This window comes from Melospiza melodia, chromosome 16, assembly GCF_035770615.1.
Source record: "Melospiza melodia melodia isolate bMelMel2 chromosome 16, bMelMel2.pri, whole genome shotgun sequence".
Classification (NCBI taxonomy): Eukaryota; Metazoa; Chordata; class Aves; order Passeriformes; family Passerellidae; genus Melospiza; species Melospiza melodia.
In genome coordinates, this window is record NC_086209.1 from 16,396,078 (window position 1) to 16,413,717 (window position 17,640).

The 17,640-nt window shown below is 40.9% G+C and overlaps 1 protein-coding gene across 2 annotated transcripts in view; it reads left to right on the forward strand.

Annotated features, from left to right (window-relative positions):
- The window catches only part of LOC134425830 (connector enhancer of kinase suppressor of ras 2-like), a 173,415-nt gene that overhangs the window by 51,174 nt on the left and 104,601 nt on the right, over positions 1-17,640 (forward strand). For both annotated transcript variants that reach the window (XM_063170815.1, XM_063170817.1), the window contains exon 2: positions 12,008-12,171. In XM_063170815.1, coding sequence (XP_063026885.1) covers positions 12,008-12,171 — 164 coding nt within the window. The remainder of the gene's footprint in view (positions 1-12,007; positions 12,172-17,640) is intronic.

A 17,640-nucleotide genomic window follows, 5' to 3' on the forward strand; every position in this document is an offset into this window, starting at 1 on the left:
CCCAGTGTCCCCTCCAGCCCTATTGTCCCCCATCAGGCCTGGTGTCCCCGGCCAGGCTGGAGTGCCAACCATGGCTCGGTGCTCCCAAAATCCTCTCAGTGCTGTGGGGATCCTTTTGGGGCTACCTAAAAACAGAGGGCAGGCAAAATTAAGGGAATAAAAGCAGTGATATTTATTGAAGGGCCTTCAGGGACATTTGGGACAGATGAAGCGCCCCACGGGCTACCCCCAGAAATGGACGATGGGTCACGAGTTTGCTCACTTTTATAAGTTTGGGCCCTTTGCACATTGGGGGTTAATCTTCCAATTACAGCCTCAGGTAATGAAGTCATTGATCCCAAATTTGCTCCCCTCAATTGCCTTTGGTTTCCATCTCTCCAGCTCTGAGGCAGTGAGGTGTCCTTGGCTGCCAAGCCTGGAGAGGAATTGTTGTGTCTGCCCAAAATGGGGAGACAGTAGCTAACACTGTACATGGAGTTTACAGTTATTCGTTAAAGAACTGCAGGATTACAAATACATGAAAAATGTAAAAACTAAAATCTCAAGGCATCAAAAGGGACCAGAATTGTGCTGTGTCTGTGGGATCAGACCCCAGCTCCATCTGGTCTTTGCTGCTTTTTGGGTGGGATCCAGCCCTGGGCAGTGCAGAGAGCCCCTGGGAGGACTCTATGGGATGGACCCTTGATTATAAATGGCAACACTTCCTTTATAAATGATACCCATTATAACCCTCACAGAAGAACTTTTCAAGGTTTTTTATCAATTTTATCTTCGCTTTTCCTAATATTTAAATGTTGGATAGAAAACCTCATGGATCCTGGATGCACTGAGTGTTTCCATATGTGCTGAGAGTGATTGAAGCGGCCAGATTTACATTTTAATTTACCAAGTAGTGTTCCAGGAAGAAGAAATTGCAGCAATAGGTGGCACAATGCATTTTAATGGAGAAATTAATAATATCTTAATTTCTTAGGTTGAGGTTGTCTTTGTTTCGTGTGATATTTCTAAAAGTTCAGGAAAATGGCAACTTAGAAAAAGCTAATCACGCAACAATTTCAAGAAAAAATGTTTCATAAATATGAAAGTCATGCTTCTGACCTTTCTGGAATACCTCAGTCTTGGTTTTCCTGCTTTTTTCTCATCACAGCTCTTTTATACAGGAACCTGTAGTTTGTACACTCACCTTTCTCAGTAAATCATTGTTTGTGTGTTACACTTTGCTTGATCCTATTAGAGCAAACCACTTGCTCAGTGAGCTTAAGGAGCCAGCTCACCTCTCCTGTCCTTCATGTTCTGTTCTCTGGCTCCTATAAAAAATAAACCAGAGGAGAATTTCCTTTTTTGAGGCTTTGCTGGGCATGGCTGTGAGGGAAGTGAAAAAGAAGCCATGGGGAATGTCCCCAGAAACGTTATTTCATATTGTGCTGCTTTTGCTGACACAGAATTGATTTATCCTGCTCAATAGAGTATTTTTACAGTTATTGCATTTACCTTTTCACCAGCAGCTCTATTTAGAGGGTTTATGGACAGCACACACACTGATGTGTTACTATTGGGTATCTCTTACTCCTTGTCTGATGACTTGAAAGAAATCTTTAACTATTTATCTGTGCAGAGCATAAAAATAACCAGGAATGGTAGTTGGGAACTCTGCAGTTCTTCCAGCCTGATGCTTCCTTGTCAGAGAGGTTGGAATTCAAGCACTAGGTCTGCCCTATGTCCCTTTTTTGCATGCTGCCATGTCAAAGATTTAATCATCTTTAAGTATTTTAAAAAGTCTTATATCAAACATATGAGTGAGTGACATTCTATGGCTTTGAAATGTTTTATAACTTGGTTTTTACTTTTTTTTTGTACTGAATTATTGCTTTGCTGGATGGATTTTTCTTATATGTTGAGTTGTAATCGTATTTTATTCATGGACTTTAGGCTATGTAGTTCTTTAGGTATGATAAAATTCTTGCTTGTTTCATGTTACCTCACAGAACTATTTAATCTTGGATAAACTATGTCCAGATCAAATAGCAAAACATTTAGAAATGTTTTTGTTTAGAATTAAACCACAAAATAATAGTGATTTAAGATGTAGTAATATCTTTCATCATGTAGTTGAAGCCAGAGACTTAATCTATCTTAATCTGGCACTGCATGCAAAGTGGTAGTGAATAAAAATTTCTAACTCTCATTTTGTTCAATAACAACCATAATAAATCTGTCTGGTATAGACATGGAACAGAAACATGGAATAAAAATGGGGAAATGTAAGAAAAGGGAAAAGCTTCTTCAGGCGGATTTACAGGCTGATGAGTTCTTCTGTGATTTCTTCCCATTTGCCTGCTTTTGTTAGTTTTGTACATTTCCTATTGATAAAAATATAGATTCCTAGTTTGGGAATTGCCTTAATTGACAATTCCTGCCAATGACCTGACTTTTAACTGAGCTCCCCACTGAGTGCTAGAGCTAATTCCTGCAAACTGCTGAAGGAAAGAGCCTCGTTTAAGATCATTCAGATTTACAGAGTCAACAGGATGACTTAAACAAGGGCTGCAGTGCTTGTGTGGCATCCTTGGAGAAAAAGGAGCAGGAGAGATGTGGGTGAAACCTCAGATCAACTGATCCACAGCCTTTGCTGAGTAGGTGCCAACAGAAGCCATCACCAAAGCTTCTGAACATCCCTGAGAAAAGATCAAATGCTCCCCCTTTCCTTTGCTTCTTGCAGCAATCTGATTTTTGGCTTGTCTGTAAAGAACTGTGTGAGTTGCCAAGGCCACCTTCTACTTTGGGAATTTGCATCTTGCAGGTGTCTAAACTCTGACTCATGAATTAGGTCATGGACTCGTGGCTGCTGAAGAAATTGGGTTGAGCAGAAATCTGATTTGTTTGGGCTTTTCACTCCAAACACCCACGCTGGATTTGGCTGTTCTTTTGATATCTGGGATTCTTAGTAAAATGTGTCAGTGAAGTCAAAACAAGAATTAATGTATTTTGGCACTGAAACATCTGTAGCACTTTTTGTTTGATTCTCCTCTGTCAGCTCTTTATCCCCCTCAGCTCTGCAAACCTTAGCACTTGTGGGGGGAGGATGTGACCCAGGGATTCTGCCTGTCCCACACGAGTTTGGTTGATTGAGAACATTCTGTAGCACACCTGTAGATGTGACTCGGAAAATTTCAGGTTTTTAGACATATTCTGGCTGGGAAGTCTGTTCTGAGGCATCTGTGACCCTGTGCCTGGATGGGGTTTGATATGATGATGAACTGAATTTAATGTGCAGCTCTGTTGCAAAGTGATCAGAGATACTTTTAGGGAAGGACTCATTTCACAGAACTTTAAATGTCTGTCTTGCTATTACATGAATTTTGTCTGACAGGTTACCTCCTCTCTATTGATTAGCTCAGACAGGCTCGTTATCTCACTCTTCAGTAATTTTTTCTTCACATTTAAGACAGGGACAAATGGGGCATATCTCTGTAGTACTTGTACAAGAACTTCCTTGGCGTGAGGGTTTTGTTTGATTTTCTGTGATACCAAAGTCGCTTTTTGAAGGTCAATCTGTGATTAAGACTTTCCTGTGCACAGTACAAGCTGGATAAATCCTCAGAAGCATGGAGGAAGGAGCTTTCAGTTATATTTATTTGTTCTTGTAGTTTTGCTTTTAAGATCAGTGCTTGTAGATGAGACATGGTTAATGCTGCTCCTTCCTTATTAGACTTGTTAACCTTTCTAAAGTGGAAACTGTCTGAAATAAACTCACCTCAATGTGCTCAGGCTCTAGTGAAGGAAATACTGATTCCCTGTTTTACTCTCTGCCTAAGAATTGTTCCCTTTTTCCTGGTGATTTTGGGGTTTTTATTTAGTTTTGTTACAGTGAGAGGTTTTTCCCCTCTGCCATCTTTGGCAGCAAGTCAATGGTTACTGCAAAAACACTCTGGGGAGCAGAGAGCTGGAAAAGTCTCCCCTGTCCCTGCCCTCCAACCCAGGCAGAGGAGAACACAACCTTTGGCACTTGCTGCAACAAGGAGCAATGTGAACCCTGAGCACATCAATTCTCCACTTGCAGGCAGTGCAATCCCTCGTGTTCAAAGGGTGGATGTTCTTTCTCCTCAATGTTCTTACTGATCCCAGAGATCAGAGATGTTTGTTATCACCTGAATTATTCTGACACAGAGATCTTTTGTGACTGCACAAAGAGTTTAGGAATGTAATTGTGCTAATTCTGCACATTGGTTTTGAGTTGTTAATTGGCAATTGTTTGAGAATAAATCATGAAGATTCTTCTAGATAGATTCACAAGTCCAAAAATATGTTGTATTGTCTTTTTAGTTGGTTCTAAAAGTTTTGTTAAATTTGGACATGTATTCCAGGATGTCTGTGCTGGAGCCAGCACTTTTGTCAGGTCAGACTCCCATCAAACACTGACTCAAAAAAATAAAGCTGTGTTTAAGTGGTCCAGTGCAGCAAATAAAGGCACTTGCCTTGCACTGGGCCAAAACATTTATCTTTTAAAATAAATGTAACAAATTCAGGGTCCCATGTCCTCAGCTCAGACACTCTGAAATGTGGAATAATTTCATTAATTACACAGGAGATCTGAACCTGGAGGCTTTGGAGGCTCCTGAGCACTTCCAGGTCATCCTTCAGCCATGCTGCTTCAGGAATGACTAGGGGCTGCGGTTATGTCTGCATCAAGGAGAAAATTAATGAAGATAAGGAAAGATGTAGATTTTCATTAGCACACAGAGCTAATTAAGATGCTTCTGGGTTTTGTCACTTTTATGGGAAGTTCCTCAGTAACAGCATCAGTGACATATCTCGAGGTTAAATTGTTGGGAAATGTGGCAGCAAGGAGCACACACTCGGGCCTGAAAATGTGATCCATTCTCTGTGCATGACACTTCTGTTCCAGAAACCTCTTTGTGGTCAGGTCTGGTTCCAGCAAGCTTCCTGAAAATGCTGTTTATTACTTCTGTGGTAATCCCACAGCTCCATGGCACCTGTCAAGTGTTGGGGACAAAGTTAGAATGGCTTCACTTCCTATTATTCATTCATAGGTAATGAGGGCAGAGCTATATAAAGTCATTCACTTCATATATATGAATGTCAATTTAAGGGTGATGGCATAGCATTAAATCAAATTTTATTAGTTCAGCAGTTTGTTCGTTTGCTATTAATATTGCTTGACACATCCCCTTACAGAACCTTCTCAGCTGCTGTGAACTCTTAAAATATTGATCATTTGAGCCCAGCTTTTGTCTTGATAACACTTGGAAAATTATCTTGGAAAGTGATCTTGGAAAATTGCTGCTGGAAAGATCTTGGACTTACAGGCACTGAGATTGTGGGAAAGCCTCTTGCTTTAGCCATACTGAAAATAAAATAACGAAGTTACAGGGGTGAAGTGGTTTTGCTTATGGGGTAGAGTTTGGAAGGCTGGTCTGTGTCTCAAGCATGCCCTGTGGTGAGGGGACAGTGATGTTTGTCCTGATTTGGAGGAGGAACTTTGGAGGGGAACAACAAGGGCGCTCAGGAACTTGCTGTGGGTTTTGCTGTTCCCTGAGGAGTTTGTCCCTTTGTGATCTGTGAGTGAAGCCCTGACCTGGTCCGGGGAGAGAAGAGGAGCAAGGTTGGAAGTTTCCAGCTCGTGCTCTCCCAAATCTGCTTCCCTGCTGGTTACAGAGGAGGCAGAGCTGACAAGCTCTTGTTTTTCACACATGGAAAATAAAAGAGCGGCAGCGTGGAAGGAGAAAAAAATGAGATATGGGGAAATGGGAGCTGGCAGTGAATGGGGGGAGTTCAAGATATACAGGGGTTTTTTTAGGCGAAGAATCTCCAGAATTCTGTGCTAAGAAGGGGAGAGGGTTCTTGTGGCTGGCACAGTTGAGCCAGGGACAGCTGCAGGATGAGGAGCAGAAATGCAGAAGTGCTCCAGCTGTCGAGAGCCCAGCTGGATCCTGGAGCTGAGAGTGTCTGCAGGGGGCTTGGACAGGGCAGATCCCGGTGCTCCTGTGGATCTGACACTCTCAGGAGAGAAGAATGGAGCAAGGGCAGCACCTCATGGACTGCCCAGCCTGGAGCAGTGGCCTGACACCAGTGGAAGAGTTTATACCCAGTGCACTTCCACCCACGCTGCAGCCTGGAAAGGCAGCCAGCACTTTTGGTGTCAGTTGGTGCCTGGGAAGCATCAATTCAGGGTGCTCATCCCGCCCCAGTTCCTGTTCATGCAGATGAGGATCTGTAAATTCAAGCAGCACAAGCCTGCCTGTATTTGCATCTAAAACATCCATCTGTATCCCTGTGAATATCGCGGTGACGCAGAGGAAACTCAGCCGGGAAGCAACATTTAAACACATTCTACGTGCACAGTCAAGCATTCAAAGGTCACATAAAGCCAGAACTGAGGCGTTCTTCTTTCCAGAACAATTGGAATTTTTTTCTTTTCCTTTTCTGTGATGGTGAATTTTTGCTGTGAATTTCTTCTACATTTAAAATTGCTATGTTGTGACTTTAAATATACTTTTTTGATGAAATTCTGTCATCTAGCTACTATATTTCTCTAGGTCAGGTTTGTGACATGTAGGCTTAAAGATGCAAAATACTGAAATCCTTAGATTTCAAATATACTCTGAAGTTTAGGAGAGTTCAGGCCTGAAATATTCCAGACTTGGTGTTTTCCAGTGTTTTTAAACATGTTCCATCTGTGTCTTTCTGAATTGTGGTAGTATGAAGACACTTTTCTCTTGACGCTCTAAATAGTTTTGATTTTTCCTCCTGAAGAGCTTAAGAACAAATATCTGGTATTTGAGAGTCAGCTTAGTGTGAACATGGCCCTGAGAATTATGCCTTTTCTTTATTTGGAATGAATAATTCTTAAAAGGCTTTCGAACGTCACTGGCAAAAATACCCACCTGATGATTTTCCTTGTTACCAGTTACGTAAGAATTGGAAAGGCTCCACTGTGCCTGAGCCCAGGGTAATAAATCAAAGGGGTTTTGATCAAGAACACGGCTGAATTGATGTGTGTATTCAATAAAATTGCATTTAGGAAAAGGCATGAATTCTCTCCAGTCTCTCAGCCAGCCAGTCAATTCCTTCCAGATCTTTCGAGCTAGCTGCTGAATATTGCTTTACATGGAATATATCCCTTGTTCTTTAAAACAAAAAAAACACCAAACCCAACTTTTTTTTTTTTGCTTTCTGTAAAAATTACACTTGGACTGAGCCTTTGGATGCTGTTAAATGCTGGATGTATTTAAACAGATCTGTATATATAAACTGAAGGTTGTGACAGAAGCAGAATTTCATGCTGCCTTCCCCAATTAATCAGAGAATTTCCAGCACAGTAATGAGAGATTTTATATTTCCTATGCGGGAAGAGCTGATTTTCTAGACTTGCAAGTCCAGAAACAACAGCACAACATTAGAAAATTGATATTTGTCCCTGTTTCTCTTTGATCTGCTGATTGTTCACAAGTCACCATTCTGCAAGAGCAAAGATTGTGTTGTATTACAGCTTTTAATAATCAAATGAGGCACATTAATAGGTTATTAATTTGTCTTGGCAGGCCAAAGTGTAATTCTTTTGAGCAAACAGATCATCCCATCAACTTCCAGCTTTTGTCCTTTGGATCCAGGTCCCACAGACTTTTCTCAGATTCTTCATTATATTTATTCTATATTATGTTCAGATTCTATACTGTATTTAGTTAGAGGCCTTTGTGCAAATGGGAGTTTAGTGTGGTACTGTGTACTTTTAATTTCTAGATATGCTTTTGATCAGGAAAACCACTGAATACTTTGTCAGTGAGAGAGAGGATCTCACCCCTCTTGCAGCAGTGCTGAAGCCAGGAGTGATCATTGCATTCCCACCAACTGATTTCCTCGTTTTTCACCCTAAAACCCAAAGCCAACACTGCATTTTCCTGCCAGAGGGGGTGTTTTGCATCCCCTGGTCTGCCAGGGAGTGCCCCAGTGGGAGCTGCTGTGTCTGTGCCAGGCAGAGCTGGCAGGACCTGCCCTGCCCTGCCCTGACCCCCCTTTCACAGCCAGGCTTTGCTGCTCCAGCCAGCTGCTGCATTTTCCCCTGGGAATTCTCATGGAGCAGCAACAAGCTCACCCTTTGGGCAGGGATTCTTCAGGAGAGATTAAAAAGCCAGAGGAGTTTCCAGTAAATTGCAAAAATCTGTTAAAATATAGGAAAAGAGGAGAAGTGAGTAAATGCCTGTTAGTGATGAAGAGATGAAAAATTGGAAATTACAGATTTTAAACTTAGGAATTCCTTCTGGGATGGATCACACCTGACAGAGTTATTGCTCCTGCAGTTTCCTGTGAGAGCTGTCCTGGCTCCACCATTCCTGCACAAAAGGCAACCCCTTGGGCTTTCCCTTCATTCATTTTATAGTCATTTTTTCAATAATAGTAATATTTTCACTGTCTCCATCCAGTGCAGAGGGGAAGGGACAGATATTTTTATAAATAATGGTAATATTTTCAGTATCTCTGTCCCACAGTGGAGGGGAAGGGACAGATGTTTACATAACATGGCAGCAATGTTTGTGCTTTTAATGGAAACCAAACCTGGCATTTGTTGACATGGATGGAAAGATTCATTTTCATCTCAGTGAACCTTATTGCCCACAATATGTGACATCTCTTCTGTAATGTTTGCTCTGAGTTACTATCTAAATCAGATTTAGAGATATTTTTAAGGCTTTGCTTTGTTTTCTGTTTCAATTATTCCTTTTTTCTTAATTACGCATTTCTAAAAATACACATTTTCAAGCTGACTGGTTCTTCTTTTCCTGCCCTTTCTCCCTAAAATTTTCTAACTCCTTTTTATTCACGTTTTCTTGACTTTGACTTTAGATGCTCTATTTGCAAAATAAGTTTGCAGTCAACATATCAGAGTTGCTGCCTTTTCTCTGCTCTTTGAACATGGAGATAAAGTTTTCCTAGGCCATGTGGATTCAATATGATTTTCTTTTTAACTTAAAAATGGAAAGAGAGACTATGGAAAAGACCTTTGAGATCATGGCATCCAAACATACAGCAGGAAAATGTCGGAGTTTTCAGGTGGATGTGGTTTATGGGGTGTTTTCCCTGATTTCCCTCATTTTCCGAGCACAAGGGTTTATACAGCTTTTAATGCAATGTTCAGCCAGAGCTGACTCAGTCAGCACTTGGGCTGATAGATAACTCCTTTTTTCTTGTCCTCTCAAATAACACTGAGAGATTAGTAAATGTCTTCAACCTTCATTGATTTTCTGTTAAAGTGAATTAACTCCTTGAGCCCATCTGGGTTGGAGAAATAAAAATTCTCCAACCCCCAGGTGTAATTTTCTCATCATGGGCTTTAAAGTAAAACAGCCATGTTTAAACAATTTTTCTTCAATCACTTTATTGTACTCTGAAGGAGATGTTGGTTAGTTACAAAATGCACACAAATATAATAAGAATGTGCAGCAAGAGAACTGCAAATTTCTATGTTTCTTGCCTGACACTGATGTTGTGTATCTTGGGGCCAGTGGGTTAATTTTATTTACCTACATCTAAGCAGAGCTAAAACCTCTTCTTTCTTCAGTTATGAATCTGAACTGCCTTAATAGTTATCTGTAAACAGAAATGATGTTGAAGGAAAATGCATAAAGAGCACTAATGAGACCTGAGAGGCTTGAGGAAATAAATATTTCATTGGGTTTGGGTGAGTCAACACGAGCTCGTTCTGTACCCTTTCTAATTTCATCTTGGATATTTTCATGTAAAAACAATTGGAGCCCTGAAAATAAAGAAGATTTTCCTGATGCTGAATTCCTGCTTTGGAATGTTTCACTTTTCAGTGCTTGGCTCCCAGAGAGACAGAAAAGCAGAGAGCAATGGGCAAATCTCTCTTTTCGGTGTGTATTTATTAAGCGCTGTCATTCTGTGAGACAGCCTGGCCCTTTAATGATATATTTCTATATTCTCTTGTCAACTGCCACACTGTTTGCACCAGTAAGTAAATGCCTTGTAAAGGTGCCCTGGGGAGCTATTACAGAGCAGCACAAATAATACAAATTTGATATTTTGCTCTGCTGTCATACATTCTCCCTGGCACAAAGGCAGGTTTAATACATCTGACTGCACACTTCTCACGGCGTGGCACATTCACTTGGGTTTTCCTAAATCTCTCTTAATGCTTCAAATGCTTGTTGGGGCTGCTGCTCCTAAATGTTTTAATTAATTTGCTTTTGTTGAAAATAATTTAATATCTAGTAGCACTTTTGTGACTTTTTTTCTGAGTTTTGGGGCAATGTCCACTAAAAGCAAATCTGGGAGGTGTGGGATTTGGAATTTTTGCTCTAAAATGGTTTTAAGAATTGTTCTTGACCAAGAGAGAACAGAAATGTGCAACAGCTTGGAGCTGAAAATGTTAAATAATAAACAGAGAATTTGCAGTGACTCAGCCAATTGAACTGAACTATACTTATGTAAAATCATTCATGAGATCATTAAAAATAATGAACAGATGCAAAGAAGTTGTTTCCTATTAGCAGACCATTCTAGAATAGAGAAAAGGTTTAGGTATTAGTTACAGACTGCTGATTTGAGCTTTAAAAATCTCCCAAACTGCCTCATGCTTTTGAATTAGACCATAAAAAATGACATTTTTATCACTGAACTAGCTTTGTATGGGACATAGGTGTAAGTGAATACAAAGCTGAGCACTTGGCTTGGTAAATGAGCTTTATCTATAACATAACTCAGGACTATCAGTTTGCAGAGCACATAATTGGATCGTGTTGAAAGAAGAGTTAATTAAATGGAACTGCATGTATCCCCTTGTATTTACTGAGTGAGGACAAACACTTTGGTTTGTTCCATTCTCGCCACAGTCCTTTTTTCCCAGCTGAGCTATGTTTACTGGGGACACCCAGCACACCCACACAAGGTGGCAGAACTCTTTTTCTCAGTTGCTCTGCAAACTCAAAATCTATTTGATGATGGCTGTGTGCAGAAATTACATTTCAAAGCTCTGTCATAAATGCCCAGGTTGGTTATTTCTGTGCTTTCTGGATCTCTGTAATTTTATGGATTTTGGATTTGCCTGCATCACTGCAGGGCAAATAACTGAGAATGAGTGTTTTACTTTCCTTGGTAGATGGAGTTATTGAAGATGCATTTTGCAGGTCTCTAGAAGATCATGTGCACATCAGATTTCTGTTGAATCTGACAGTCCTTGAGGGACCTCTGAGGGACCTCATGTAGCTTTCAGCAGTAGATCCCTGTGTTCAACTCATTGTTCTGGCTGGAAATTCAAGGCTTGTGTGGTTCAGAAACAGATTTGGGGGAAGAAAAAATCTTTCAGTGTCGTTAATCAGTTTCTTCTCTGGTCTGAGAAACAAAATAATCTGTTATTCTCACCCTATCAAGTTTCCGGGTGAAATGGAACAATTCCTTGTGCATGGGTAAATTGTATTCTTACTTGGAGGTGTTGTAACAAAACCATTCTTGTGTTGTTTGGATTCAGAAATCTGGATAATGTGGGATGAGAATTGGCAATGGGTGTAGCAGAGTCAGTGTGAGTGGGTACTGAGCCTGAAAAACTCTTCCTGGTCAGGGACAGCCAAACTCTATGACCTTGAAGAGTCCTGGAAGAGTTACAGGAAGAATTTGTTCCTAATCATAAGATAAACTTATATTTAGGTCTTTGTGACATCACGAGAAAAAGGTTTTTTATAATGTCACTCTCTGTGCTGCTTTGTCCTTCCCTTGTCTCCATGAAGGTTTTGAATTACTATTAAAATGTTTAAAAATGTTGAAAATAATATCAGTGATACAAACTTCTCTCCCTAGCAGCATGGGCTGGGTTATCTAAGTTAAAATTTAATTTTCATTGCATGCTCTCCATAACAGCCCCAAACAAGGAAGCACGCTTGCACTCCCAATAAGTTTCTGTGTTTCTGAGCTACAGAACTGTTTCATTGGGTTTTTCTCCTCTCTCTGAATCTGTGCTGTTGGCTTTTCTAACCAGGCCTCGATGATTGCCTCCAACAATACATCAAAAACTTTGAGAGAGAGAAGATCAACGGGGAGCAGCTGCTGCACATCACTCACCAGGAGCTGGAGGAGCTGGGGGTGACTCGCATTGGCCACCAGGAGCTGATCCTGGAAGCAGTGGATCTGCTCTGTGCATTGGTGAGTGACTCCTTGCATCGCTCACCTTGATCAGCTGTGCTTACACATGTGCAAACCAAACTAAAAACTGAAAAACTAAACTAAAAATAATGTAGAGGTTGCTCTACAGCCCCACGCTCAAACAGCCTTTGCTTCAGTAAAGGACAGACATGTCCTGGCTTCTCTCAGCTGCATAGAAACTATATTTATCCATTTAATGATTATGTCTGATGGTCTTTGATTGCTTTTCCTCTGACTTTCTTGGTCCTGCATTCAAATGCTGCTGACTATCACTCCTGGCATCCATATGGTTCTGTAATTATGTGCCATATGCCCTCGTATTTCACTGACATTTGCCACACTGCACTGAACCAAGTAGACCTGAGTGGTTTAACCATGCCAGCGTTCAGAGGGATGGTACCACACAGCCAGAAGGGAATGCTAATTAGACTGGAAGATTGTTTAAAATGAGCTTTAAGATGAGATTGGAGTGGTAAAATTGACTTTATCTAAACTACAGACACGTGTGTCAGCTAAAAGTTGGTTTTGGGTTTTTTCAGCAACCTGCAAGCTCTTGGAAAGACATTATTTGTTCATATTATTAATTACTAGGTTATTAATTTGGTTAACCTCTTAGCAAAGTATTTGATATCAAAAAGTTCTTTTTTCTTCTTTTATTCCTACCAGCTAATAAAATGTGATATATTAACTCAATTCTAAAAACAAAATAACTTCTGTTCATGTAGGTGGACAGGTGAAAATATTAAAACACAAAATAACAAAATTACATAGGTAAATGACATGTGACAATCATAGGATTTTACTTTTTTATCAGCAGTTCTTCTTTTGAATATCTGGGTTATCCTGTGGGAATTTGATAAAGAGAAATTGATTCCAAGAGGGAAACTGGCACTTAGAAGTAAGATAGGAAAAAAGTGAGGCAAAAATGCACTTGATCGGGGGAAAAAAATATTTAAGTACCTTTAATTCATCTTCTTTCCTGTACCTTGAATGACAAAATACCCTTGGTATGCCTTGAGATCTGCCCCTCCAAGTGAAACAGAGCAGGTGTCAGAGCAGGGAGATGCTGCAGGGGCAGGTGTGTGCTGCAGGTGTGTGCTGCAGGGGCAGGTGTGTGCTGCAGGGGCAGGTGTGTGCTGCAGGGGCAGGTGTGTGCTGCAGGGGCAGGTGTGTGCTGCAAGTGGGTGCTGCAGGGGCAGGTGGGTGCTGCAGGGGCAGGGAGATGCTTTAGGGGCAGGTGTGTGCTGCAGGGGCAGGGAGTTGCTGCAGGGGCAGGTGTGTGCTGCAGGGAGATGCTGCAGGGGCAGGGAGATGCTGCAGGGGCAGGGAGATGCTGCAGGGGCAGGGAGATGCTGCAGGGGCAGGTGGGTGCTGCAGGGGCAGGGAGATGCTGCAGGGGCAGGGAGTTGCTGCAGGGGCAGGTGTGTGCTGCAGACCCCAGCAGCCAGGGCCTTTTGGGAACCCCTGACCCCAAAGTGGGGAGCTTTTCCCTGGACACGATGTCCCACAGCCAGGAGCCAGCACAGCCCCTGTGTCACCCCAGCAGAGCCCTCTGTGCCCTGACACTGCAGCCCCCTCTGGGAAAACCTCTCCCTTCAGCCCAGTGTGTCCCCGAGGAGGGGCCTGCTGACTCTTTTATTGTGATTTTTTTTCCTTTTTTGAGCACAGAAAATGTTCCTCTTGCTGCTGGTCAATGGTGCATCTCTCGCTGTGCTGCCTCCTGACCTTACTTTTCCTTTTGAGGCAGGATGGGGATTTTCCAGCTCCTGGTATCATTTATTTTGCCTCCTGCCTTTCTGCCCTTTCTCTTCCTTTCTCACTCTGGCTCTAAAATGCCTTTTTCTTTTTTTTTTTTTTCCTGCTTCTAAATGTTTCTCTCCCTGCCTGTTCCATGTGCTTTTCTGCTGCCTGCAGCTTTGCTCCTGGGGGTGTTCTCCTGCCTCTGACATTTCTCCTTGCCTCTCTGCACATCATCTCCTTCAATTCTTGTAGGATCACAGAAAAGTTTTACCAGACTCAGTAGAAAATCTATTTTAAATCTGTACTCATTTATTAGGATTTGGATCCATGTAATCAAAAAGCATTATTAAGAATCTAATTTTAATTATTTTAAATAATGGCAATAATTGAATGAGAGAAGAGCTGATGCTGCCCTTTATGAGCTGAAATGCATTTCTAAAATATCACTATTGTTTTCTTGTTCTGCGCTAACTCTTGAAAAATTAATAGATTGTTGCACTAATATCTGACTGCTGGCCAAGCAACCAGAAAAAATTGTGACTCAGAATTGCTCACTGATATGGATTTTTAGAACAGCTAGTCCAAAAACCTGAGGAAATATCTTATTTGAAAAGTAATTTTTAAAGGGGCTAAAGAGTATCTCTATTTTGTTTATGCCACCAAACAGGAGTTAACATATAGGAAATTATTGAAATCAGAATGTCTTATGGAACATGTAATTTTGCCCCTGATTCACTGAATTGCATTACAAATTTAAGACAGTTTATGGGTAGGTAAAACAGAGCCCCAGGCAGCCAGGAATCAGTACTTGAATGCCCTCATTAATGTGTGCTGGAAATATAGACAGGATGCAGAGCACAAGCTCTGTTTGTACATTCATAAATATAAATACTTGAATTTTATTTTCAACATTTTTAATGGAAAAAAAGAGCGGGAAAGCACCAATTCGAACAATCTGGTCTTAAAATACCACCTGAGGAGGGGAGGCACCATCAGCACTTTGCTCTGTCCCTCTGTCCCTCCTTCTGTCCATCCTGGTGTGCTCCCAGTGGATCTGGGTCTCTGCTCTTGTCCCTGCCCCATCCCTGCCCTGCTTTTGCCCTGCCTGGGCTGTGTCAATGAACATTGATTTTTTTTTTTCCCCTGCATGGATTTCTGGATGGATTTCTGGTTGGCAGTGGGCAGTGCCCAAGTTCATGACCCATTTCTGCCAGGCAGCCTCAGCAGGATCTGCAGTCCATCCCTGCAGGGTGGGCTGTGAGAACAGGAGAAACCCCCCCAGGAAAGCTCAGGGTGGTCAGGAATTCACTCTGGGCAGGGGTTACTGCACAACAGCTCAGCTGCTCCAGGAAACCCTGGGAAATGGGACTGGGGGAGCTCCAGCCCTTGGGGCACACTGAAATGTGCTTTTCCTGAGGGTGTTAGGGCCACGGCTTTTGTGGGATGGCAATGGGGTTTTGTTGGGGTTACACCAAGAATGGTGCCTCAGCTGCAGTTCCAGGGACGCAAGCACTGCAGAACCCCCCCAGAACCAAATGCTGACCTGTAAAGAAGGTTCTAAGTGCAAAAAGAAACTAAAACTAAAGGAGGAAACTCCTGGTTTTTATTTCTATTGCCACACCACCTATTAGCCAGGTTCCAAATGCAAATTATTAAAGGCAGGGAGGGTTTGTTATGTTGTGCATCAGCCCTTGACATGATTTTTACATCCACTTTTCTTTTGAAAGCAAGCTGAGTTCAGATAGGAAATTTATATGAGAATCCTGGCTGGAAAAGATTCCACACTGAAACATGACTTGCAGTGGGAAAGAAAAAAAAGTCAGAAATGTGAAAAGGGAATAATAAGAGTATTCAATATTCCCGTGCAATTTGGTGATATAGAAGTGTATGTATTTTACCTGCAAGTTAAATAATTTCAAATGTTAAAATAATCTCCTTTATGAAAGGGTAAAATCAGAGTGCAAAAGGTGAGAGGAACTTTCTCAGTAGGAAAGAAAGTCCAGGCACTGTCTGGGGCTTGCTGAGGGGTGAATTCATGTGCTATGAAATGCAAAGTCACAGGTGAGCTTTACTTTCAGCTTCAGTTCTTTGACCATTCTGGAAAGACATTTCTGAGTTGAGCTTTAATTATGAAGAAAATTGGGAATGATGGCTGTGGGGAAAAAGTCCAATCTGGAACATCAAAGTCCTTTCTTGCTAGGGTGGTCAGAAACTGCTCTGCAATTATTTATTTGAAGTGACCTAAATAACATTTAGGGACAAAAAATTGTGGGCCACTTGGATTTGGATTGTAGCCTTTATTGAAGTTGAAATATTAATTGGGATATCTATTGGAGGACTTATTGCAGAGAGGCTGAATCTGCAGAAGTAGCAGGGTCTGGGGGAAAGAACTTTTTGATAGAGAGTAAAGTATACTGGAAACAAGAAAAAGGAATAATTTTGAGGTCAACATGGTTTGCTGTTCAAATCTGAAAATAAATTTAATTTAATTAGGACAGTATTGGAGTCAGTATATTGTTAAAGCCTGCACGAATTAAAATATAAATAGGGAAGAAAGATAATGAAAGGATGAAAAATGAATGGGAAATGAAAAGAATGCTCCAATAGAGATTGTATCTCAAGTAATTAAAAGTACTGTTAATTCACAGGCATTCAACTTGTGAAATAAGGCCTTGTGCAGGAGAGAAATTTCAAGGAGAAATAAAGATTAGAAACTTTGTCTGCAGTTTCTGCAAGGCCACAATCCAGGCAGGGTGGGGTTTCCACCAGAAGGCACAATAAAGTCACCATGGTCAACATGCTTACAATAACTGCAGGAATTTCATTTATTTTTATATTTAAATGGGTTTTTAAAAATAATATATGGGACACAGCTACCAAAAAAATTTTCCCCCCTATAATTTTTCTAACATATTTCTTTATTAAGCATCTCCCTGAGAAAATTACAACAGCAAGGAATTTTTTGCAGTGATTTAGTTTGAAGCACTCATGGTGAAGGTGAAGTCTTTCATGGCTGCCTCTGTATCTATTAAATTATTGTTCTTCTGAATTGAAATTATTCAAGTTTTCCCTAAATTAATACCATTTTAATGGCCACACCTACAATGATCTCTTGAGATCATTTTAATTTTTCATTCTGCAAATACTTGACTTTTTGATTTGTCAATTTTGCAAGTATATTAGGAAGTATTTTTTCTTACTTCACCTGATTTGTGAACAAGTTTCACTTTTAGCAAGTCATTCTATGCATCAAATACTTCTTTTCCACCCATATTTCAGGGGTTATTCAAAGGTAATTATTCTAGACTAAAATCTTCATTTTATATATATATTGATGCTTGAGTAGGTGGAAATAAATCTCATTTTTTTGGAGTGGAATGCCATCCCTCTTGGTGAGAGATGAAGAGATTCCATCTCCTCAGTGGAACGAGGAACCTGGCACACACATTATTTTTGTCTCCACAAACATGTATGCATCCAGAGAGTTTTATTAATTTCAACTGGAAAAGAAGTTCAGCTTTTGGCAGTCCAGTGCTATTTACTGTGCTGTGCCAAAACATTGAATTAATACTGTTGAATTGAGTGGGTTAATTATTGCACATATTAGAACATGTGTATCATCTTTTGATTAGTCTAATTAGCAGCTTCATTCTTTCTTGGCCTTTCAAATCATGGAACTTGGAAATATAATTGATTTTAAGGATTGGGTATGGGTTTGTTTTTTGGTGG